This window comes from Amblyomma mixtum, chromosome 1, assembly GCF_055824585.1.
Source record: "Amblyomma mixtum isolate Tamu chromosome 1, ASM5582458v1, whole genome shotgun sequence".
NCBI classification, from domain to species: Eukaryota; Metazoa; Arthropoda; class Arachnida; order Ixodida; family Ixodidae; genus Amblyomma; species Amblyomma mixtum.
Genome location: NC_143012.1, coordinates 129,671,893 through 129,697,946, shown reverse-complemented (window position 1 = coordinate 129,697,946; position 26,054 = coordinate 129,671,893). Strand labels below are relative to the sequence as shown.

At 45.9% G+C, this 26,054-nt stretch overlaps 1 protein-coding gene across 9 annotated transcripts in view; it reads right to left on the bottom strand.

Annotated features, from left to right (window-relative positions):
• Positions 1-26,054, bottom strand: part of LOC149367588 (uncharacterized) — a 1,242,925-nt gene that overhangs the window by 790,471 nt on the left and 426,400 nt on the right. For all 9 annotated transcript variants that reach the window (XM_089556290.1, XM_089556305.1, XM_089556318.1 and 6 more), the window contains 2 exons: positions 25,345-25,465; positions 5,809-5,894 (listed from right to left, as the gene is read on the bottom strand). In XM_089556290.1, the coding sequence (XP_089412416.1) occupies positions 5,809-5,894; positions 25,345-25,465 (207 nt within the window). The remainder of the gene's footprint in view (positions 1-5,808; positions 5,895-25,344; positions 25,466-26,054) is intronic.

Below are 26,054 nucleotides of genomic sequence, written 5' to 3'. Positions count from 1 at the left end.
GACGCAAGTCCGCAGAGGGTGCAACGGGCTGAACGATGCAACTGACACGGGAGTTTTGCGTTAGAACCCGGTAGCGATCATGATATCGAGCTAACAGTTTCCGAGAAAGGAGGGCACTTTTGGGTGGCACAAGAGCCGCAATAGGGAGTCGGCTAGGTGGGGTGTCGGCGCCTCGGAGGTGTCACGGTTATATTTTGCTGCCACTGACGCTGTATCGTACACGAGCGAGCGAGCTGACGGCATTCTTCGGCGTACGTGGCGGCGTCGGAGGGGGGCGTGCACTCGGAAATGTCGGGGTGGTGGCAAGCGCCGTACAGAAGAAAGAAGGGAGAATTGGCTTGGGTCGCAGGGTTATACCCGCAGATGACGAAGGAAACAACCGGCCTAAGTTTGAGTGGCCTGCGTTGACGTCACGGGGGGCTCGGTTAAAACGCTCTCTGAGGCCGTTCGTCTGACGGTGGTAAGCCGAAGCGGTTCGGTGGATAACGCGGCTTTCCGTGAAGAGGGCAACGAGAGCGTCAGGCAGAAATAAGTGGGCACGCTCGTTGAGCAGTTCTTCAGGGGCACTGTGGCAAACAGCCTGTGCTAAAAAGGAATTGGGAAGCTATTGTATTCATTGCATAGTAATTGTGGGTGGTCTAGTTTCTACACAGAAATAATGCTTTAAAAATAATGTTTTCTAAGAATGCCAGGAGAAAGACTTTGAACATACTTGCCACTATGCCAAAAGATACCACCTGTGCCTGCTTACGATATTTCTGAAGTAAAAGTATAGCAGGCAGCGACCAAGTCAAAGCAAGAAAATTGACATTTTGTAATCCGTACGCGGTCCTTTCTCAAACGAGGCTAAAAGGGCAAGCCGTCGAAGCATAATGCGCAGAATATAACGTAATGATAGCATGTACACGGGTAGCATAGTCCCTTCCTTCTGGCCCATGGTATCGGCGTCGTTCATATGAATGAGGACTCAAGCAAAGGGCTTGTCGCCAAGTCTCGCTATTTGGATATCATTGCTGCATTCTCCCAATCCATATCATGCCTGTTTTCCTGCGCGTGCTCGGCAATCGCATAGGAAGCCATTTTGTGGTTTTCGACATGGCGCTGATACTTTTCAGTCTTCTGCGGAAATTTCCTGTTTTGCCTACGCAGAGTTGGTTGCAACCACTGCAGGCAATTCAATAGACAACACCAGGAAAGCAGTTGTCTAGCAGGATGTCCGTGACTTTTACCAGCATATTTCGGAGTTTGCCGGATGGTATGTTTCCAATGCTTATGTCACACTCCGCGGGGTAAAGCTTCGCTTACACCCCGCACATACGGAATGCCAGCAGTGGCGGTGAAAACCTTATTATTCGAAGAGCTCGGCTGAAAGATCTGTTCTTGGATCCTTTCCACAACGCGGTCGGGATAACCGTTATAAAAAAAATCTGTCGCAGTACCATCTGGTGTTCAGCTTGCGAATCGTCTTTCTCTTCGCAGATTCGCACTTCAAGCGGCACCAACGACAACTCAACAGATCTTTTGTGGGAAAGCGGATGATTTGACTTAAAGTCTGAATAATTTCCTGTGTGCGTTGGTTTTAACTACAGATTGAAAGGCAGGCCGTGCCCTAGTTTGAACGCCCTAGTAGGAACGGAAGACTGCCGTATTTTTCATATTCGACCGTCTTGGCTCTAATGCATTCAGTTATATCGGTAATCGGGAGACGTCGTCTTTGCGCAGGATGCAAAAACAATCATCCACGTTGCGGTAAACTGCTTGCCAGTTTAGCCTCATGTGGACAAGAAACCCGTAATGGTTTTGCAGCCTGAATGTTTTGCTTTCACTCGGTCAGTGACTCCTATACTTTTACTTCAACTAATGCCCGACCAGACAATATTTCGTCGGACCCTTGACTATGTCCGATACAGGAGTGTTTTTGGACAAGACGTCGTCATGAGAATACGCCGCCATGCTTCACTCGCCTCAAGAATTGCGGCTTTCAGACCCGATTTAAACTTGAGCGTTACTTGCAAGAAAGATAATTTCGTGTGCAAGGCTCTTCGGCTGCATACACCGGTATGGAATTCCTCGGGACACCAGATGGTTTCACAAGCGGAATGGAAACTCCTCTAAGCACGTGTTCAAGAATATCGTAAAAAAATCAGGACCCTAAAGACTAATGCCTATTTTGACCGGCGATCGCTGAAACACACCGTTCAATCTAATTTCACTGACATTGAACTACAGGCCAGCTTAAGCGCCAATTCAAGGGACCGCCAGCGTACGACGTCTCAAGAAAAGAAACTTCAAGCCGTGTGGTGCCAGGAATGTCCAACAAGACCAGATCAACGTTTCCTTTTACCACTCCTGAACCACAAAGGCGCCCGTCCTCTCCCGCGGCCTGAACTTTAACACCGATCGTGCATCGGACAAAAGGAAGGTAATCTGGTCTGTGGAACAAATTTTTGACAGGCTACCGTCGTCAGTCCGGAAGGAAACACGCACTCACGCCATTGACGTACTTTCAAAGTGGTGAAAAGACACAACGAGGCTCTCAGTTCTCGAAAAATAAGACATCAGGAGTCTGCGCTGCAAGGTCACTATTGTCGTTCTACGTGCGGAGAAAGGCAACACTACTGTGCTGCTACACAAGAAAGGCTAACGAAGAAAAAATGCGTGACCTACTAGAGGATCCAAAAAAGTATGCCGCCTAGCAGCGCCACCCTATACTAGAGGGCTTCAAAAGAAACTACTGGAACTCTTGGCAGATGGAAAGAGGTTACACTACTGCCTAATGTGCCCAAATAGCTGCGCGACGGCGATCCATCGTGGATTTCAGCAGGTCTACAGTTTACAGCATTTTCAATTACCTGCACACTGAATAAGTCCTTTGGATGGAAAAACCGCCACACATGTAGCCAATTCCTGCGCTAAGGTGGCAGTCTGGGCATGTTGGTGATACATGATGGAAATGTGCAGCGTAAATAGAGACGAGGACACGAGGAAGGCACATAGGCACGCACACAGCGCTCGTGTGTTCAATGTGTCTTCCTTGCGTCCTCGTCTGTACTTGCGCTGTACATTTCCAGTTCTTGTGACTGTTAAAAATGTGCCCAAAGTACGAAGAAGATATAATGGTATCCTTCGACGGCACATCGCTAATAACCAGTGTGCCGGTCAGCCTATAGCCGTCTCTACGTGCGATGAACTCTTACAAAGGGACATCGCTCTCGCTGAACGCACTTCGTTTCACATCCGCGACTTTGTAATTTACTCTGGTTCTGCCTTGCCAATACGTATGTTACACTTTTCTCGAAGTTCTACTCGCACACATGCGCCCCATTTCCGTAGCCACTGAAAATACTTTAGTGGATGCACTAGAAGCGGAAGTTCTCAGGAGTTTTGCCCCGCAACCAAAGCTTTTCACCTCTACGTGCATGACTGCTTTTGCATGCTACGCAAAGATGACGCGTCCCGGTCACTGCAACAGCTGAATGCATTCGATCCAGGACTGCACTTCACGGTCGTGTATGAACAACACGGAACTGTCGCTTTCCTCGGTGTCTTGGCACAACGCTAGGTCTGTACCGAAAACGAAAGCATACAGGAAAGTACTTAGACTTTAATTCAAATCACGCGATTGCCACAAAAAATCCGCTGTGTCGTCGTTGGCGACGCTTGCACCGCAGATCTGCAAAGAGACAGACGAGTAGCAAGTTGACCAGCGAACGGTAGGGCGAGGGCTTCCTTTTGCCGGCTATCCCGACCACTTTGAGGAGAGTATCCGAAAACAGATCTTGTAAACGAGGTCTTCCAATCGCAAGGTTTTCGCCGCCACTGATGGCATTCCTTATGCCTGCGTGGTGCAAGCGAAGCTTTATTCCGTATTTTCGCGGGCGTAAGCACTGGACACGTGCCATCCAGCAAATTCCGAAATATGCTGGCGAAAGCCAAGGACACTGTGCCGGATAATCACTATCCCGGCGTTGTCTATTGAATTCCCTGCGGTGATTGCAGCCAAGTCTACATAGGCAAAACTGTAAAATTCCCTACATACCGAAAGAGCGTCAGCGCAATGTCGAAAACCACAGAGTGGCTTCCAATCCGATTGCCAAGCACGGACACAAAAAACAAAAACGCATGATATTGACTGGGACAACACTGGCATCATAGCCAAAGAGTGGAACTTGACGACAGGCCTTTTGCTTGAGTCCTCATTCATCACAACGACGCATTATACCAAGAACCTGCAGGAAGGGTTGATGCCACCTGTGTACATGCAATCATTACGTCATTCTGCGCATTTAAGCTACGACTGCTACTCCTTCAAGCCTCATGTGAACAAGGTAGCTGTACGGATTCTCAACCGTCCATTGTTTGCTTTGACTTTGCGAGGGACTTTGAAATCGTAGCGCTAAAAGGACAGCAGTGGGCAGTATAGGCGCTAACTTGCAACTTTATTTTAGAAAAGACACCACGTCAGATATGTAGGAGCCTGTCAATACTGTCAGTCGATTATGTAGTGCCTGTCCCGCCCACTTCTGGGTCGTCCCTGTCTTTTTTGGGATATGTCTTGAAAGAACTGTTGCCAACTAACCCAGAGCAAGCTACTGCGTCGTCAGTGACTATTAGGCTTTTACTTCAACTAATGCCTGACCAGACGAACTCTCTTCGACCCGTCCACTATTACAGTATATCAAACACATTAATTATATAGTAAATTTAATTAGGCTTAAAAATAGAAAAAGTGGGCTTTATCACACCACACGGGTATAGTTTGTTCGATGCGCAGAATAATCACGGACCTGCTGATGCAATCATTTGATTGAAGACCCTTTTAATGAGATAAGATTAGTAGTCTCATAGGTGTGAAAACCTCATTGCGGCCTTGGTCACTTCACGAGGCCACTTCACGTCACCTAACCGGAAGAGACGTCACCAAAGCGCAAGTGACGCAAGCAAACTGGTCACGTCATACTGCGCGGTGTAGCCTTTCCGGCGCAAGGACCGTGGGACCTTAAGTTGTTGCACAAGTGCGGGACTGGTGGCGCTCGAATGTGCGTTACAACCGAAGTGCTTATTGCACTTGCGCCATGCATCGGTCCGGAGTCGAACTGTCAACCAACACATTCATGGACTTCTATGCGAGCCGGCCTGCCTTGCGATTCGGGTTCCAGTGCGCTTTTCGCTCACATGTTCGAGCCATGAAACGGCCAAGACGAACTGGACGGTCTAATGCTATCCCATTCTCGACACATAATGTGACCAAGTGGTGGTTGTCTTCGTGCTAGGCGCTATCATAAATGAAGGCTCAACAGAAAAGGAAGCGACTGGAATGTTCCCCGAAACCTGATTTTGAGAAGATTGTCGTACACAAGCTTGAAGTGTGCTGCAAATGTATGTTAGAGGATTGGAAATTTTTAAGAACTGAAGCATACTTCGGACGATTTAATTTCACATTTCCGACAGCACATATTTATTTCACTGTCAACATGCTAAAACCATATACGTAATTTTCAGGGCATCTGAAATGTGCTCAAAGCATATTTTCACGGGAAGTATTTCTGACAGATTTTGAGAATATATTTTGAACACTGGACAACAAGTCTAACGAACCTATTTTCGAATATTTTTAGCGCATTCATGAATACAGAATGTGTATAAAATACAATATAAATATCCCGCCGCACCACCTAAGCGCATTATTTTGGGTAATGGATGTTTTCGTACAGCAGCAGTAAGCGCCCTTTGGACGCCGACATCACAGAACCCCTTCTCACTGCCGCAAGCAGACAGAACACGTGGGCGGAAAGCGCCAAAGGATACTGGCCCGCAGCGAAGCGCCGGCGGTGCGCTCAGTCAGCTTTTGCAGGATGAACGGTGTCACGGTGTTTCCGGTGAGGTCGGCCGCCCTGCGGGAAAATGACCACAAAGGGGATGGGTAAGCGAAGCGTCAGGTGTCGCAACCTTCCAGCACTCCTGATGTAACGTCGATACGCTTCCCTGCCTTGCTCCACGAGCTCTTGGCGTACACGCATCCGTCGGAATCAGTGTATATATCTCCTTCATTTCATCTAAAATGTTAGATTTTCCTCACTCAACAGCGCCGGCATCCAACACGGCAGGAAGGGCAGATCAACCAAGACTCTACGGCTACCTACTTTCTTAGCTGCAAAACTTAATAAACAGATTCACAACAGCGCTACGGAACGAGGACAGAAGGAACACGAAAAACACAGGACGGGCGCTGACTACCAACTCTTTATTGCGTGAAAAACCAGCACAGATTTATACTATTTCCTGGACCACGTGATGCACTGTCAGCCACGGGACACAGCGAAGGAACGCTTCACACGTTTGGGGAGTCATCACACAGCTCGACAGAACTCATAAAACGTGCATGCACTATCAAAAAATATAGCATTACCAAGCTAATGATAAAGGGACTAACAGATACAAAGATGTGCATGGACCAGCTACAGCCAATGACAACTGCAGCTCAGATAGGCAAGAAAAATGAGTACTTCAAAGCAAAGCGGAATCTTTGGGCTACGTAAAAAACATTCAAGAGAGCGAGAAGGCGTAAAAGCATGAGAAAAGCATGAGCAAAATGGCGATGAAAAAAGTAAAAGTTGCTAGGCAATAGGCACAGTCAGCAGGCTAAAAGCGAAAACAAGAAACCGACACCAACAAATAACACGGTAAAAGTAACAATCGTTAAAAAGGGAAACTAAAAGAAAGAACAAAAACATGAACCACCACCGGCCAAGCAATGAAGACGTTAAAACAACTAAAAGTCTTTAAAAGACAGAGGAGCAAAGTTCCGCATAAGGTCAACAAACAAAACAACGCAAAATAAAACACTATAAGGTGAGATGCAGGAAAAACCGTTTGTCAGGATGTCTAGCAGTTAAAACGCAAGAATCGCGTCCGTTCAAGGAAGGACCTTTCTTTCTCCTGTAAACAGACAGATGAGCTGCTGATGCACTCGTCCCCAGCCTTTTCAATCAAAAAACCTTCAATAATCTCCCTTTCTATTCTACTCCTTGCGGTCGCCAGAAACTTGGTGTCTGAAAACATAGGTCGACAATCGTGACGGGGTTGGTTACAATGTAGTGCCATGTGGCTCCCAGACTTGTTTTTTACGTTCAGGAAGTGTTCGCTTGCTCTGTCATTGAAGCAGCGTCCGGTCTGGCCGATGTATACTTTTCCACAAGTGAGGGGAATCTGGTAGACAACTGCGGATCGACATTCGGTGTACTGACGGGAATGTTTTACTGAGCAGGTCGCCCGCTTCTCGCCCGCTCACCTTATAGTGTTTTATTTTGCGTTGTTTTGTTTGTTGACCTTATGCGGAACTTTGCTCCTCTGTCTTTTAAAGACTTTTAGTTGTTTTAACGTCTTCATTGCTTGGCCGGTGGTGGTTCATGTTTTTGTTCTTTCTTTTAGTTTCCCTTTTTAACGATTGTTACTTTTACCGTGTTATTTGTTGGTGTCGGTTTCTTGTTTTCGCTTTTAGCCTGCTGACTGTGCCTATTGCCTAGCAACTTTTACTTTTTTCATCGCCATTTTGCTCATGCTTTTCTCATGCTTTTACGCCTTCTCGCTCTCTTGAATGTTTTTTACGTAGCCCAAAGATTCCGCTTTGCTTTGAAGTACTCATTTTTCTTGCCTATCTGAGCTGCAGTTGTCATTGGCTGTAGCTGGTCCATGCACATCTTTGTATCTGTTAGTCCCTTTATCATTAGCTTGGTAATGCTATATTTTTTGATAGTGCATGCACGTTTTATGAGTTCTTTCGAGCTGTGTGATGACTCCCCAAACGTGTGAAGCGTTCCTTCGCTGTGTCCCGTGGCTGACAGTGCATCACGTGGTCCAGGAAATAGTATAAATCTGTGCTGGTTTTTCACGCAATAAAGAGTTGGTATTGTGAAGGTAAAGGATGCGCAATCAAAGGACGAACCACGAAGAAAGACACAGGGACACACACAAGCGCACTAACAACTGTTTATTTCTTCCTTAAAACGCTTACTTATACACCTGGCCACGCATGCTCAAAAGCAATCTCTAACCACAATAGTCATGCCAACGGCTGTTAACGCAGACGCGAACGCAAAAAGTTGATTTCGGCAACGTACAGAGCCACAGACGTGTCACTGATACAATCTACCGCGTTTTCCTTTATGTGGAAAGCTTCCAAAGCCAGCCGCGCTTGTTCATTTTTACTTTTTCCCAGTATCACGGTCTCGTCAAGTCGCGGTGCGCAATTGCGGCAAGAACTAAGAAGGGACACAAGGTGTGCCCCTTTGTCTGTGTTGTTCCTGACTTTATTCGCATGTTCCCTGAGTCGCTCGTTTATGCACCGCCCTGTCTGCCCGATGTAGGTCTTACCACATGAAAGAGGGAAGGAGTATACCACCCCTGTGGCGCAAGGGATGTAGGTAGACCCGTGCCTGATTAGGCATCCACTCCTTCTATCACCGCACGTGCGGGCGCACAGCTTCGCCAGTTTATTCGGCGCAGAAAACGCCAGAGGGACACCATGCCTGCTTGCAACTCTCTTGAGGTGATGAGACACCTTATGCAGATATGGCACCACCACAGGCCTGAACGCTTCGCGTCCACTCGTCCCTCTCATACTTGGCGTACCGGTCTTCATCTTTCGTATCAGGGCCTCGGCAACCGCCGTCAAGAGCGACATAGGGAAACCTGCTGCCGAAAGCCGGCGGACCTGATTGTCAAAACTTGCCTGCAATTGATGCTCACACGACTTTTTGAGAGCCGAATCCATGCAATGGGTAGCAATGCCTCTTTTCACAATCTTGGAATGCTCTGATTTGTACGGCAAAAGTTCCTTTTTTGCACGAGGTTGGTAAGACCAACATACATGCCGCACGCAGAACTCTAGTTTTAGGTCCAGGAACTGCAGAACACTCCTGTGGGGTAACTCATGTGTAAAACCAAGACCTTGTCCGTGTTGCTTAAAAACTTCTAAAACTTCATCAATCGCATCCTGGCTGGAATAGTCACGCGCTAAAAACACTAAAAAATCGTCAACGTACCTAAACACTTTTAAAACCTTTCCCTTGCTAAAAACATCGTCTAAAGACTTGTCAATACTCGATAAAAAAATTTCACAGAGAACTGGGGCAACGCAGGACCCGATACAAATGCCGTTGCGTTGCAAAAATGGCTGGTCATTAAAAACAATAAAAGTGACCTTAAGATAAAAGTGACCTTGTATCGGGTCCTGCGTTGCCCCAGTTCTCTGTGAAATTTTTTTATCGAGTATTGACAAGTCTTTAGACGATGTTTTTAGCAAGGGAAAGGTTTTAAAAGTGTTTAGGTACGTTGACGATTTTTTAGTGTTTTTAGCGCGTGACTATTCCAGCCAGGATGCGATTGATGAAGTTTTAGAAGTTTTTAAGCAACACGGACAAGGTCTTGGTTTTACACATGAGTTACCCCACAGGAGTGTTCTGCAGTTCCTGGACCTAAAACTAGAGTTCTGCGTGCGGCATGTATGTTGGTCTTACCAACCTCGTGCAAAAAAGGAACTTTTGCCGTACAAATCAGAGCATTCCAAGATTGTGAAAAGAGGCATTGCTACCCATTGCATGGATTCGGCTCTCAAAAAGTCGTGTGAGCATCAATTGCAGGCAAGTTTTGACAATCAGGTCCGCCGGCTTTCGGCAGCAGGTTTCCCTATGTCGCTCTTGACGGCGGTTGCCGAGGCCCTGATACGAAAGATGAAGACCGGTACGCCAAGTATGAGAGGGACGAGTGAACGCGAAGCGTTCAGGCCTGTGGTGGTGCCATATCTGCATAAGGTGTCTCATCACCTCAAGAGAGTTGCAGGCAGGCATGGTGTCCCTCTGGCGTTTTCTGCGCCGAATAAACTGGCGAAGCTGTGCGCCCGCACGTGCGGTGATAGAAGGAGTGGATGCCTAATCAGGCACGGGTCTACCTACATCCCTTGCGCCACAGGGGTGGTATACTCCTTCCCTCTTTCATGTGGTAAGACCTACATCGGGCAGACAGGGCGGTGCATAAACGAGCGACTCAGGGAACATGCGAATAAAGTCAGGAACAACACAGACAAAGGGGCACACATTGTGTCCCATCTTAGTTCTTGCCGCAATTGCGCACCGCGACTTGACGAGACCGTGATACTGGGAAAAAGTAAAAATGAACAAGCGCGGCTGGCTTTGGAAGCTTTCCACATAAAGGAAAACGCGGTAGATTGTATCAGTGACACGTCTGTGGCTCTGTACGTTGCCTAAATCAACTTTTTGCGTTCGCGTCTGCGTTAACAGCCGTTGGCATGACTATTGTGGTTAGAGATTGCTTTTGAGCATGCGTGGCCAGGTGTATAAGTAAGCGTTTTAAGGAAGAAATAAACAGTTGTTAGTGCGCTTGTGTGTGTCCCTGTGTCTTTCTTCGTGGTTCGTCCTTTGATTGCGCATCCTTTACCTTCACAACATCATGTACCAACTAGGCCCTACCCAAGTTTTGTTAAAGAGTTGGTAGTCAGCGCCCGTCCTGTGTTTTTCGTGTTCCTTCTGTCCTCGTTTCGTAGCGCTGTTGTGAATCTGTTTATTAAGCATGAACCAACTAGCCCACACCAGAATCCTCTGAAAAACTTACTTCTCTCCGGGCAGCACTAATCTATTATTCATTTAGCGCTGCCTTCACATAGCACTGGTTTTTTTCGACCGATTCGTGTCACTGAACAGAACCGATTTCGAAACTTCATCAGGTTTGCTTCATCGGGTTTGAAGTGGCGAAGCTCTGGACTCATACCTGCGTCTTGCGAATGGGCTGCACACTGGCCACTCTCCAATGAGAATACAGGGCAGGTATTCCTTTTTGATCATGGCATGAATAGACGTCCCGCCATTTAGCCCCTCGAGGCCCCCATCACTAAGGCATTTGAAGACTGTTTGAAACTACTGCCTGCCAATCGTTTTCTGAATTAGCGGGCCTACACAGCGGCCCAACAGACCTACACGGACATATGCTGTCCGCGCATTTCCCTCTCGTTCTCTTGGCCGTCCATGTATTTACCCGCTTAGAGTACACCAATACGCTCAGTTGGAATGTTCACAGCTCTCACGTTAAACAGCTCATTCGATCCATTTACAGCTGCAGGCAGGCCTCTAGGCAGCCGACATCTCTACAAGCCTCTTCCTTTTCTTACCCCTTCCTGTTGGATTCAGGAGACGACTGATGCAAAGTTCACGCTGCCTGGATTGCGTGCAGCTTTTCTCGCTGGAAAATGTCGTACTACTCCACCTGGACTACTGCACAGCCCCTATCTAGATGCATTTATTAGGGTAGCTAATTGGGCAGATTGGTTGTTCGTTATGAACGCTGCAGCACTCGGAAGCACGGACAACACGATGCGCATCTGGTGTCTGCTTCGTGCTGTCCGTGTTTCCGTGCCAGATAGAAAGTTTTCTTCTCTTGCAGCTCCGCCACAAAGCAAGCTTTTGTTACAAGAGTCCTGCTAACACTTTACCTTGCTTGTCGACTAATCCGTGTTCTTTGATCGCACCGTGACGGGCTGACACACGACTACTAAGGTTGGAATGTTAAAAATTCTAAGGAAGTTTGTTTATACCCGAACTTGGTCCAACTTCAAGAAGTTGTCAGCTGCGAAGCCGCTACGACATTCGGCAGTTTATTCTGCCGTCATGGTTAAGAAGTTCGACTCCTCAATTCTAGCTCTCCTACTTCCCAACTTAAGTGTCCGTGGTGTCTTAGCTGTTGCTGTGTCCGGCTCCTGAAGAGAAAGACGCGGGTTCGATTCCAGCCGAGGCGGTTCGACAGAGGCGAATTGCTTGAGGCCTGTGCACTTTCCTATGTCTGCGCACAATGAAGAACCCGAGGTGGTCGAAATTATCCTCGGCCCTCCACATCGCGCCTGTTAAAGCCTGGATTGCCTTGGACCGGTCACCCGCTAAACCAACCCAAACGAAACCAGCTTCCCAATTACGTCCACAATTTTCTTCGCACTACTGTCCTCTTAGTCAATTCGAAGACAACAGCGGAACTGTGTAGGCTCAAATCTTTCACGAGCAGCCCGTCGTTTCCTCTTTTTGCGATGTTTGAGGTGCTATTATTCCCATTTCTATTGAATTATAACCCGATGGCGCCACTTTTTCGAGCTCACATGGTAACTCAAGAGAATTCAGTTCCATACTATGGCTGAAAATTAACGCTGTCCTCTGTTCTGGCTTCAGCGTAGAGTTAGTGTGCCCAAAAAATCCTAGAAGGTGGGAGTCGCCAACTGGCGCATTAAGAATGGCGCTCTAGTTCAGATAAATCAATTCGAGATTACTATTGACCATACTTTACTTGCTGGTAAACGTTTTCTAAATCATTCTAGTTTGTCTAAACAGTGACAGAGCTTCCTCATTTTTTTTCTGTTTCCCTAATTTATAGTTACTCAATTTCCTGACAGCATGGACCTGCTCACACGATACTCAAAACAAGACGGACATTGGCCGATTCTTTGTTTCCGAAGGCGGCACTTGGCAGTATTTAATCTCTAGTTACCTACAGGGACACATTTCAGGATTGACAGTTGACGATCCATTTGCTGTGAAAAATGCCGATGTTCTTGTCAAGTTCCTAAAGCAAGAAAATCCGGGAAGGTGTACCGGTTTTAGCATAGACATACAAGACCTGTATTATTCTCTTCCGCATAAAGGCATGTTAAAAGCGGTACGCAAGTGCATAGATGAAGGAAATGACGAAGCCAGATTTGTGAGTCGGTGCGGCATTTCGGTGTCTGCTTTTCTTGAGGTTTTGGCTTTCTATTTGCAATCAACATACGTGGGATGGCGAGGAGATGTATATGTTCAAAGAAAGGGCATATGCATAGGTTCGAAGGTTGCTCCAGCCCTAAGCAGCATTTATCTTGCCCAGGTAGACAAGGAAATAAAAAACAAAATTGGGGGTCTTGCAATGCATATCTCAAGATTTGTTGACGATTTTTTAGTTTTAGTAGACAGGGACAGTTTCAATACAAAAGTGAATGACATTCTAAAGGTTTTTCAAGAATGTGGTAAAGGACTGTCCTTCACTTTCGAGTTGCCGTCAGAAAATGCACTGCAGTTTTTAAGTTTGAAGTTGTTTTTTAGGGAAGAGCACATCTGCTGGATGCATTCACCCCGATCTCAAAAACCGGTGTTAAGTTTTACCTCAGGGCACTCAAAGCTAGTAAAGAATGGAATTGCAATGACTACCTTACGTTCAAGCCTCACAAATTCATGCCATCACTGCATAGCCGGCAGTCTTATGTTACAAGTAAGTAGATTAGAAGCCGCGGGGTTTCCACAGGGGGTGATTTCAGCAACTTGCGAGAAGCTGGTGAGGGCAGTGCGAAAAGATTTCTTGAATACAAAATTGGACAGAGCGGGAAAAAAATTTGCTGTTATTCCGTATATGCACCGAACGGCTCATAATCTAAAAAAAGGTGGCGGGCAGATTTGAAGTGAATGTGGTGTTTTCTGCGCCACACAAGTTGGGGGGGCTTTGTCGCATGATAGGGAACCGCCATGACAATATATCAAGAATTAGCCCATTTCGTTGTTTGGTTTCCCATAGATCAAGGTGTGTAGAGTGCGCATGTTCAGTTGTGTATGAACTTCCTCTTTCATGTAAAAGAGTATATATAGGACAGACCGGCCGATGTATAAATATTCGACTTAGGGAGCATCTTCGTTCACTATCAGATTCAAACTATTCGCATCTAAAAGAGCACTGCAAAGCTTGCAAGCTTGAAAATAAAAAAGTATGCAGACCTTTAGTCGCGCACACACGTATTTTATTCCGCCATAGAGATAAGACGACAAGGGAGCTCATTGAGGCATATCATATTCGGAAATGACGGGGTGAATGCGTCAGTCAGCCTTCCTTATTGATGGTCGATAAAGAGGTCGCATTTCTTGACAACACGTGATTTGTGCTTTGTTTTTTAGTGGCTTTGTTTGTTTTTTTTGTTTTTTTTCTGGCTGTCTCGTGTTTTTTCGGTTAATCACAGTGTTCTGAAATCGCGTTGTAAGGTTTTAATCTTGACTCATGATGTAGTTCTTAGACTGTTGTTAGTCTGGGCATGTGCGCGAGTGACGTCAGGTCATGTGACTTTTTAACTATAAATGTCTGTTTTTTCTGAATAAAAAATAGTTGTGAGTCAGCGCTCGTCCGTGTGGTTTCCTTCATCTCTGTCTTCCGTCCCTTTCGCGCTGTTTTTTCCACCCAAAATGAACGTATACCAACTCGCCCAACTTTCCATTCTACTACAGTGTATTTCTAGTGCACAGGGCTCTTTTGCGTGTTTCAACTTAGACCTGTCTTCCCCAGCGTACATCGCCACGTTGTATGCAGTATGTGTATGCAGAGCCAGAGTAGCTGCGCGGCATTTCAAGCGCGACTTTTGCCCCACGGATCTGCCGCTCGTGTGCGGAGTTCTACAGCCGTCACCAGGGCATTCAAGACGTATTTGTCGCATTCTTCGTTCAGAGCTTTGGCGACAGGCACGGTATCTGAAGGAGTGCTTATGGGTGGCATGTGGGCGGTACGGAACAGAACATCAGCAAACCAAGGTCTACAGGGAGTGGTTTGCAACCTCACTGCAGACGACGGAGTTCTTGTGGGCTTCCGCCCTTCCTCACCTTCCAAGGAAAGAAAGGACTGAAAAGCAAGCTGGAAGAGTGCAGCTTCTGGGCGAAGCACATCTTCCACCGCAACACCGTAAGACCCTTGAACACGGACCGAAGTACTCCCAGGAGCCAATCCTATCACCGGTGGAGAGGCTAGCCATTTCCAGAAGTATCTCCAGAAAAGTCAAGGATGAACTTCGGCCAAGGTTCCTGGAGGAGAGCGTCAACGCCTTGGGTGTGTCACCGGGCAGAGCGAAACGGAGTAAGGACGTGCGTGGCCTCGTAGATTATTTCCACAGTGCCGATTTAAGACTTGTGTTATCAGATAAGGAAGGGCATTTTGTTGTGATTCCGGAAGGGATGTTCAATGAAAAGGCTTTGGCGGCTGTCAAAAAATGTTTTAAACGGGTCAACGTAGATCACGTGGTTGTGAAAGAGCGGGCGATTTCACTGTTGAATGAGTTTAATTTGAAGGCATTAGCCACCTCGGTTCAGAAATCACAGGGAACGGAATTGGACTTATTTTTTTCGGCAAACACCCACAAGATCGATGTCCCATTTAGGGCTATAGTTTCCGAAGGCGGCACTTGGCAGTATTTAATCTCTAGTTACCTACAGGAACACATTTCAGGATTGACAGTTGACGATCCATTTGCTGTGAAAAATGCCGATGTTCTTGTCAAGTTCCTAAAGCAAGAAAATCCGGGAAGGTGTACCGGTTTTAGCATAGACATACAAGACCTGTATTATTCTCTTCCGCATAAAGGCATGTTAAAAGCGGTACGCAAGTGCATAGATGAAGGAAATGACGAAGCCAGATTTGTGAGTCGGTGCGGCATTTCGGTGTCTGCTTTTCTTGAGGTTTTGGCTTTCTATTTGCAATCAACATACGTGGGATGGCGAGGAGATGTATATGTTCAAAGAAAGGGCATATGCATAGGTTCGAAGGTTGCTCCAGCCCTAAGCAGCATTTATCTTGCCCAGGTAGACAAGGAAATAAAAAACAAAATTGGGGGTCTTGCAATGCATATCTCAAGATTTGTTGACGATTTTTTAGTTTTAGTAGACAGGGACAGTTTCAATACAAAAGTGAATGACATTCTAAAGGTTTTTCAAGAATGTGGTAAAGGACTGTCCTTCACTTTCGAGTTGCCGTCAGAAAATGCACTGCAGTTTTTAAGTTTGAAGTTGTTTTTTAGGGAAGAGCACATCTGCTGGATGCATTCACCCCGATCTCAAAAACCGGTGTTAAGTTTTACCTCAGGGCACTCAAAGCTAGTAAAGAATGGAATTGCAATGACTACCTTACGTTCAAGCCTCACAAATTCATGCCATCACTGCATAGCCGGCAGTCTTATGTTACAAGTAAGTAGATTAGAAGCCGCGGGGTTTCCACAGGGGGTGATTTCAGCAACTTGCGAGAAGCTGGTGCGGGCAGTGCGAAAAGATTTCTTTAATACAAAATTGGACAGAGCGGGAAAAAAATTTGCTGTTATTCCGTATATGCACCGAACGGCTCATAATCTAAAAAAGGTGGCGGGCAGATTTGAAGTGAATGTGGTGTTTTCTGCGCCACACAAGTTGGGGGGGCTTTGTCGCATGATAGGGAACCGCCATGACAATATATCAAGAATTAGCCCATTTCGTTGTTTGGTTTCCCATAGATCAAGGTGTGTAGAGTGCGCATGTTCAGTTGTGTATGAACTTCCTCTTTCATGTAAAAGAGTATATATAGGACAGACCGGCCGATGTATAAATATTCGACTTAGGGAGCATCTTCGTTCACTATCAGATTCAAACTATTCGCATCTAAAAGAGCACTGCAAAGCTTGCAAGCTTGAAAATAAAAAAGTATGCAGACCTTTAGTCGCGCACACACGTATTTTATTCCGCCATAGAGATAAGACGACAAGGGAGCTCATTGAGGCATATCATATTCGGAAATGACGGGGTGAATGCGTCAGTCAGCCTTCCTTATTGATGGTCGATAAAGAGGTCGCATTTCTTGACAACACGTGATTTGTGCTTTGTTTTTTAGTGGCTTTGTTTGTTTTTTTTGTTTTTTTTCTGGCTGTCTCGTGTTTTTTCGGTTAATCACAGTGTTCTGAAATCGCGTTGTAAGGTTTTAATCTTGACTCATGATGTAGTTCTTAGACTGTTGTTAGTCTGGGCATGTGCGCGAGTGACGTCAGGTCATGTGACTTTTTAACTATAAATGTCTGTTTTTTCTGAATAAAAAATAGTTGTGAGTCAGCGCTCGTCCGTGTGGTTTCCTTCATCTCTGTCTTCCGTCCCTTTCGCGCTGTTTTTTCCACCCAAAATGAACGTATACCAACTCGCCCAACTTTCCATTCTACTACAGTGTATTTCTAGTGCACAGGGCTCTTTTGCGTGTTTCAACTTAGACCTGTCTTCCCCAGCGTACATCGCCACGTTGTATGCAGTATGTGTATGCAGAGCCAGAGTAGCTGCGCGGCATTTCAAGCGCGACTTTTGCCCCACGGATCTGCCGCTCGTGTGCGGAGTTCTACAGCCGTCACCAGGGCATTCAAGACGTATTTGTCGCATTCTTCGTTCAGAGCTTTGGCGACAGGCACGGTATCTGAAGGAGTGCTTATGGGTGGCATGTGGGCGGTACGGAACAGAACATCAGCAAACCAAGGTCTACAGGGAGTGGTTTGCAACCTCACTGCAGACGACGGAGTTCTTGTGGGCTTCCGCCCTTCCTCACCTTCCAAGGAAAGAAAGGACTGAAAAGCAAGCTGGAAGAGTGCAGCTTCTGGGCGAAGCACATCTTCCACCGCAACACCGTAAGACCCTTGAACACGGACCGAAGTACTCCCAGGAGCCAATCCTATCACCGGTGGAGAGGCTAGCCATTTCCAGAAGTATCTCCAGAAAAGTCAAGGATGAACTTCGGCCAAGGTTCCTGGAGGAGAGCGTCAACGCCTTGGGTGTGTCACCGGGCAGAGCGAAACGGAGTAAGGACGTGCGTGGCCTCGTAGATTATTTCCACAGTGCCGATTTAAGACTTGTGTTATCAGATAAGGAAGGGCATTTTGTTGTGATTCCGGAAGGGATGTTCAATGAAAAGGCTTTGGCGGCTGTCAAAAAGTGTTTTAAACGGGTCAACGTAGATCACGTGGTTGTGAAAGAGCGGGCGATTTCACTGTTGAATGAGTTTAATTTGAAGGCATTAGCCACCTCGGTTCAGAAATCACAGGGAACGGAATTGGACTTATTTTTTTCGGCAAACACCCACAAGATCGATGTCCCATTTAGGGCTATAGTTTCCGAAGGCGGCACTTGGCAGTATTTAATCTCTAGTTACCTACAGGAACACATTTCAGGATTGACAGTTGACGATCCATTTGCTGTGAAAAATGCCGATGTTCTTGTCAAGTTCCTAAAGCAAGAAAATCCGGGAAGGTGTACCGGTTTTAGCATAGACATACAAGACCTGTATTATTCTCTTCCGCATAAAGGCATGTTAAAAGCGGTACGCAAGTGCATAGATGAAGGAAATGACGAAGCCAGATTTGTGAGTCGGTGCGGCATTTCGGTGTCTGCTTTTCTTGAGGTTTTGGCTTTCTATTTGCAATCAACATACGTGGGATGGCGAGGAGATGTATATGTTCAAAGAAAGGGCATATGCATAGGTTCGAAGGTTGCTCCAGCCCTAAGCAGCATTTATCTTGCCCAGGTAGACAAGGAAATAAAAAACAAAATTGGGGGTCTTGCAATGCATATCTCAAGATTTGTTGACGATTTTTTAGTTTTAGTAGACAGGGACAGTTTCAATACAAAAGTGAATGACATTCTAAAGGTTTTTCAAGAATGTGGTAAAGGACTGTCCTTCACTTTCGAGTTGCCGTCAGAAAATGCACTGCAGTTTTTAAGTTTGAAGTTGTTTTTTAGGGAAGAGCACATCTGCTGGATGCATTCACCCCGATCTCAAAAACCGGTGTTAAGTTTTACCTCAGGGCACTCAAAGCTAGTAAAGAATGGAATTGCAATGACTACCTTACGTTCAAGCCTCACAAATTCATGCCATCACTGCATAGCCGGCAGTCTTATGTTACAAGTAAGTAGATTAGAAGCCGCGGGGTTTCCACAGGGGGTGATTTCAGCAACTTGCGAGAAGCTGGTGCGGGCAGTGCGAAAAGATTTCTTTAATACAAAATTGGACAGAGCGGGAAAAAAATTTGCTGTTATTCCGTATATGCACCGAACGGCTCATAATCTAAAAAAGGTGGCGGGCAGATTTGAAGTGAATGTGGTGTTTTCTGCGCCACACAAGTTGGGGGGGCTTTGTCGCATGATAGGGAACCGCCATGACAATATATCAAGAATTAGCCCATTTCGTTGTTTGGTTTCCCATAGATCAAGGTGTGTAGAGTGCGCATGTTCAGTTGTGTATGAACTTCCTCTTTCATGTAAAAGAGTATATATAGGACAGACCGGCCGATGTATAAATATTCGACTTAGGGAGCATCTTCGTTCACTATCAGATTCAAACTATTCGCATCTAAAAGAGCACTGCAAAGCTTGCAAGCTTGAAAATAAAAAAGTATGCAGACCTTTAGTCGCGCACACACGTATTTTATTCCGCCATAGAGATAAGACGACAAGGGAGCTCATTGAGGCATATCATATTCGGAAAAGACGGGGTGAATGCGTCAGTCAGCCTTCCTTATTGATGGTCGATAAAGAGGTCGCATTTCTTGACAACACGTGATTTGTGCTTTGTTTTTTAGTGGCTTTGTTTGTTTTTTTTTTGTTTTTTTTTCTGGCTGTCTCGTGTTTTTTCGGTTAATCACAGTGTTCTGAAATCGCGTTGTAAGGTTTTAATCTTGACTCATGATGTAGTTCTTAGACTGTTGTTAGTCTGGGCATGTGCGCGAGTGACGTCAGGTCATGTGACTTTTTAACTATAAATGTCTGTTTTTTCTGAATAAAAAATTGTTGTGAGTCAGCGCTCGTCCGTGTGGTTTCCTTCATCTCTGTCTTCCGTCCCTTTCGCGCTGTTTTTTCCACCCAAAATGAACGTATACCAACTCGCCCAACTTTCCATTCTACTACAGTGTATTTCTAGTGCACAGGGCTCTTTTGCGTGTTTCAACTTAGACCTGTCTTCCCCAGCGTACATCGCCACGTTGTATGCAGTATGTGTATGCAGAGCCAGAGTAGCTGCGTGGCATTTCAAGCGCGGCTTTTGCCCCACGGATCTGCCGCTCGTGTGCGGAGTTCTACAGCCGTCACCAGGGCATTCAAGACGTATTTGTCGCATTCTTCGTTCAGAGCTTTGGCGACAGGCACGGTATCTGAAGGAGTGCTTATGGGTGGCATGTGGGCGGTACGGAACAGAACATCAGCAAACCAAGGTCTACAGGGAGTGGTTTGCAACCTCACTGCAGACGACGGAGTTCTTGTGGGCTTCCGCCCTTCCTCACCTTCCAAGGAAAGAAAGGACTGAAAAGCAAGCTGGAAGAGTGCAGCTTCTGGGCGAAGCACATCTTCCACCGCAACACCGTAAGACCCTTGAACACGGACCGAAGTACTCCCAGGAGCCAATCCTATCACCGGTGGAGAGGCTAGCCATTTCCAGAAGTATCTCCAGAAAAGTCAAGGATGAACTTCGGCCAAGGTTCCTGGAGGAGAGCGTCAACGCCTTGGGTGTGTCACCGGGCAGAGCGAAACGGAGTAAGGACGTGCGTGGCCTCGTAGATTATTTCCACAGTGCCGATTTAAGACTTGTGTTATCAGATAAGGAAGGGCATTTTGTTGTGATTCCGGAAGGGATGTTCAATGAAAAGGCTTTGGCGGCTGTCAAAAAGTGTTTTAAACGGGTCAACGTAGATCACGTGGTTGTGAAAGAGCGGGCGATTTCACTGTTGAATGAGTTTAATTTGAAGGCATTAGCCACCTCGGTTCAGAAATCACAGGGAACGGAATTGGACTTATTTTTTTCGGCAAAAACCCACAAGATCGATGTCCCATTTAGGGCTATAGTTTCCGAAGGCGGCACTTGGCAGTATTTAATCTCTAGTTACCTACAGGAACACATTTCAGGATTGACAGTTGACGATCCATTTGCTGTGAAAAATGCCGATGTTCTTGTCAAGTTCCTAAAGCAAGAAAATCCGGGAAGGTGTACCGGTTTTAGCATAGACATACAAGACCTGTATTATTCTCTTCCGCATAAAGGCATGTTAAAAGCGGTACGCAAGTGCATAGATGAAGGAAATGACGAAGCCAGATTTGTGAGTCGGTGCGGCATTTCGGTGTCTGCTTTTCTTGAGGTTTTGGCTTTCTATTTGCAATCAACATACGTGGGATGGCGAGGAGATGTATATGTTCAAAGAAAGGGCATATGCATAGGTTCGAAGGTTGCTCCAGCCCTAAGCAGCATTTATCTTGCCCAGGTAGACAAGGAAATAAAAAACAAAATTGGGGGTCTTGCAATGCATATCTCAAGATTTGTTGACGATTTTTTAGTTTTAGTAGACAGGGACAGTTTCAATACAAAAGTGAATGACATTCTAAAGGTTTTTCAAGAATGTGGTAAAGGACTGTCCTTCACTTTCGAGTTGCCGTCAGAAAATGCACTGCAGTTTTTAAGTTTGAAGTTGTTTTTTAGGGAAGAGCACATCTGCTGGATGCATTCACCCCGATCTCAAAAACCGGTGTTAAGTTTTACCTCAGGGCACTCAAAGCTACTAAAGAATGGAATTGCAATGACTACCTTACGTTCAAGCCTCACAAATTCATGCCATCACTGCATAGCCGGCAGTCTTATGTTACAAGTAAGTAGATTAGAAGCCGCGGGGTTTCCACAGGGGGTGATTTCAGCAACTTGCGAGAAGCTGGTGAGGGCAGTGCGAAAAGATTTCTTGAATACAAAATTGGACAGAGCGGGAAAAAAATTTGCTGTTATTCCGTATATGCACCGAACGGCTCATAATCTAAAAAAGGTGGCGGGCAGATTTGAAGTGAATGTGGTGTTTTCTGCGCCACACAAGTTGGGGGGGCTTTGTCGCATGATAGGGAACCGCCATGACAATATATCAAGAATTAGCCCATTTCGTTGTTTGGTTTCCCATAGATCAAGGTGTGTAGAGTGCGCATGTTCAGTTGTGTATGAACTTCCTCTTTCATGTAAAAGAGTATATATAGGACAGACCGGCCGATGTATAAATATTCGACTTAGGGAGCATCTTCGTTCACTATCAGATTCAAACTATTCGCATCTAAAAGAGCACTGCAAAGCTTGCAAGCTTGAAAATAAAAAAGTATGCAGACCTTTAGTCGCGCACACACGTATTTTATTCCGCCATAGAGATAAGACGACAAGGGAGCTCATTGAGGCATATCATATTCGGAAAAACGGGGTGAATGCGTCAGTCAGCCTTCCTTATTGATGGTCGATAAAGAGGTCGCATTTCTTGACAACACGTGATTTGTGCTTTGTTTTTTTTGTGGCTTTGTTTGTTTTTTTTTGTTTTTTTTCTGGCTGTCTCGTGTTTTTTCGGTTAATCACAGTGTTCTGAAATCGCGTTGTAAGGTTTTAATCTTGACTCATGATGTAGTTCTTAGACTGTTGTTAGTCTGGGCATGTGCGCGAGTGACGTCAGGTCATGTGACTTTTTAACTATAAATGTCTGTTTTTTCTGAATAAAAAATAGTTGTGAGTCAGCGCTCGTCCGTGTGGTTTCCTTCATCTCTGTCTTCCGTCCCTTTCGCGCTGTTTTTTCCACCCAAAATGAACGTATACCAACTCGCCCAACTTTCCATTCTACTACAGTGTATTCTTTGTTTTCTCGTGCCCTAATTCCAAGTTTTTGTGGTCGTACAATATTGAAGCGCTGTCCACTTTTGCAAAGGGAGGGGACCCCACTGAAATCACAATTTCATTTTTTCTGCGCTTGCATAATGAAGCACTATCAGCTATTAGGCTATTAACTAGTTAGCATTAAGAGGGAAGGTAGAGGAATTCAGAATGTCGCTGCAAAACAGATTTTCCGCTTTAACTGAAGAAGACGACCGTAGTGTTGAAACAATGAATGATAATCTTACAGCTATCGTTACACAGTGCGCCGCAGAAGTAGGTGGTAGGATGGTTCGACAGGATACCAGCAAACTATCTCAGGAGACTAAAGATCTGATCAAGAAACGCCAAAGCATGAGGACGTCTAACTCCACAGACAGGATAGAACTAGCAGAGCTATCGAAGTTAATAAATAAGCGCAAGGTAGCCGACATAAGAAAGTTTAACATGGAGAAAATCGAGCATGCTCTAAGGAACGGAGGTAGCCTAAAATTCAGTTAGGAGAAAACTGGGCATAGGTAAAAACCAAATGCGCTAAAAGACACACAGAGCAATGTCATCAGCAATATGGTTAAGATAGTTGAATTAGCCGAAGAGTTCTACATAAATCTATACAGTAGCGAATGTAATCATCAAGTTACTGAGGGAGGCAGTCGAGCACAGCAATGGGACATCCTGCCAGTAAAGAAGGAGGAAGTAAAGAAAGCCTTAGGAGCAATGCAAAGAGGGAAAGCAGCTGGTGAGGATCAGGTAACAGCAGATTTGTTGAAGGACGGAGGAGAGATTGTGCTACAAAAACTAGCCGACCTGTGTACGCAATGCCTTGTGACCTCGAGAGTACCAGAAGCTTGGAAGAACGCTAACATTATCTTAATTCATAAGAAAGGGGACGTCAAGGACTTGAAGAATTACAGACCAATCAGCTTATTGTCCGTTGCTTACAAGGTAATTACAAAGGTAATCGCTAATAGATTCATGACAACCTTGGACTTTAGTCAACCAAATGATCAGGCAGGCTTTCGTAAAGGCTACTCGACCATAGACCACATTCACACTATCAATCAGGTGATAGAGAAATGCGCAGAATATAACCAACCCCTATATATAGCCTTCATTGATTACGAGAAAGCATTTGACTCAGTGGAAACCTCAGCTGTGATGCAGGCAAATTTGGAATCAGGGTGTAGAAGAGTGTTATGTGAAAATATTGGAAGATATTTATAACGATTGCATAGCTACTATAGTTCTCCATAAGCTCAACAATAAAATTCCAATACGGAAAGGTGTCAGGCAAGGAGACACGATCTCGCCAATGCTCTTCACTGCCTGCTTACAGGAGGTATTCCGGGGACTGGAATTGGAACAGTTGGGGATAAGAGCTGATGGAGAATACCTGAGTAATTTGCGATTCGCTAATGACATTACCTTGCTAAGCCACTCACGACAAGAACTGCAAAGCGTGATCAATCAGTTAGACAGGCAGAGCAGAACGGTGGGGCTAAGAATTAACATGCAGAAGACCAAAGTAATGTTCAACAGCCTAGCAAGGGAACAGCAGTTCGCAATTGGTAGCGAGGTACTGGAAGTAGTAAGAGAATATGTCTACTTAGGGCAGGTACTGACCGCAGATCCGGATCATGAGAGGGAAATAACTAGAAGAATAAGAATGGGGTGGAGCGCATATGGCAGGTTTTCTCAGATCATGAATGGTAGCTTACCAATATCCCTGAAGAGAAAAGTATACAACAGCTGTATCCTACCGGTACTCACCTATGGGGCAGAAACATGGAGGCTAACAAAGAGGGTTCAGCTTAAGTTAAGAACAACGCAGCGAGCTATGGAAAGGAAAATGATAGGTGTAACGTTAAGAGATCGAAAGAGGGCGGAGTGGGTGAGGGAACAAGCGCGGGTTAACGACATCTTAGTTGAAATCAAGAGGAAGAAATGGGCTTGGGCAGGGCATGTAATGCGAAGGGAAGATAACCGCTGGTCCTTAAAGGTGCACTGAAGAGGAATCTGAACATGTCTTTTTGCCGCGGGAACTCGATCTACACGTTCCTAGCATTCTTAGAAACTGCGACTTATTGCCCTGTGTGGCCAATTTCCCTAATTAAATCGAATTAACGTCCGGCTCCCGCCCTTTTTTTTTAATTCTGCCTCGTACGGTCGGCGGAGTCGACCAACGCGTGGAGTGCCTTTCACCCAGTCCCGTGACGGCTTGCCGCTCTGCCATCGGCGGAGTAATACGTAGTAGTCCGTAGTAGCAAATAGTCCGTGCGTATTTTTATTTCTGCGGGCTTATTTTGCGGCTATATTATCTGCGAATGAAACTATTTATTCATGGAAACCTAAAACAAAATAAAGCGAAAGCAAAGCCTCCACGGAGCTGGCTGAAAGGAACTTCACGCGTTGATCGACTCCGCCCATCGTACGAGGCAGAATTAAAAAAAAAAGGCGGGAGCCGGACGTTAATTCGATTTAATTAGGGAAATTGGCCATACAGGGCAATAAGTTGCAGTTTCTAAGAATGCTAGGAACGTGTAGATCGAGTTCCCGCGGCAAAAAGACAAGTTCAGAATCCTCTTCAGTGCACCTTTAAGGGTAACGGAGTGGATTCCAAGGGAAAGTAAACGTAGCAGGGGACGGCAGAAAGGTGGGCGGATGAGATTAAGAAGTTTGCGGGGATACAGTGGCGGCAACTGACAAAGGACAGGGTTAATTGGAGAGACATGGGAGAGGCCTTTGCCCTGCAGTGGGTGTAGTCAGGCTGATGATGATGATGATGATCAGCTATTACGAGCCGGGTAACCTCGCCATCTGCTCAAATCCTTCTATGCTGTATGCCCGAAGAACACGAAGACTCACTCTGATTCTCGGAGCGCTTGCTGCACGGCATCCTCTATTGCCTGGCCGTCCACTTCACATTCCTTCGGGATTGGCACCGCGATCAGGATGCCGCTGTCCAAGTGCAACGCATTCCGGCTTCCTGCGCACAAACGGTGCAAATCAGAACTGGTCGGCACAGAACAATCCCTGAGAATTACCGTGGCACAGCCCAACCACGACCACTTGCCACGGTGCGCTACAGGAAAATAAAACTTAAAAAGTTCAGCAACGATTAGGATGCCCCCGGTGGCTGGCGTAAAAGCTCATTCGGCGGTTGCGAAACACGTTTGGAGGCATAATTGCGTTCGCCGTGCGCGATTTCATTCTTATGTTGCCGGACGGAACAGAAAAAAAAGCAGTTGAGAAGAGCATGAATTTCGGCCATTGCGTAAAATAACAGCGCAAGTAAATGCTAGAGAATAAGAGACAGACTACACGAGGGCTGTACTGACAAGTGCGAGCGACAGAATATATAGGCTGCGCTAAAAACGTGGCAGCATTGGTGTTTTTTTATGCCTGTTGCTTCTTATTTCATAGGGGACATAGTTTGTCTGATACAGTAGAAGTGTGCGGCGTCAAATGTAACCCAGGGGGTCAATCAGTTTTTGTGCCCATTTCGGGAATGTGCGATTTTTGAAGTGAAGTTGATGTCCTTTTTACACTGTGCATATTTCGGAGAGGTTTACGGG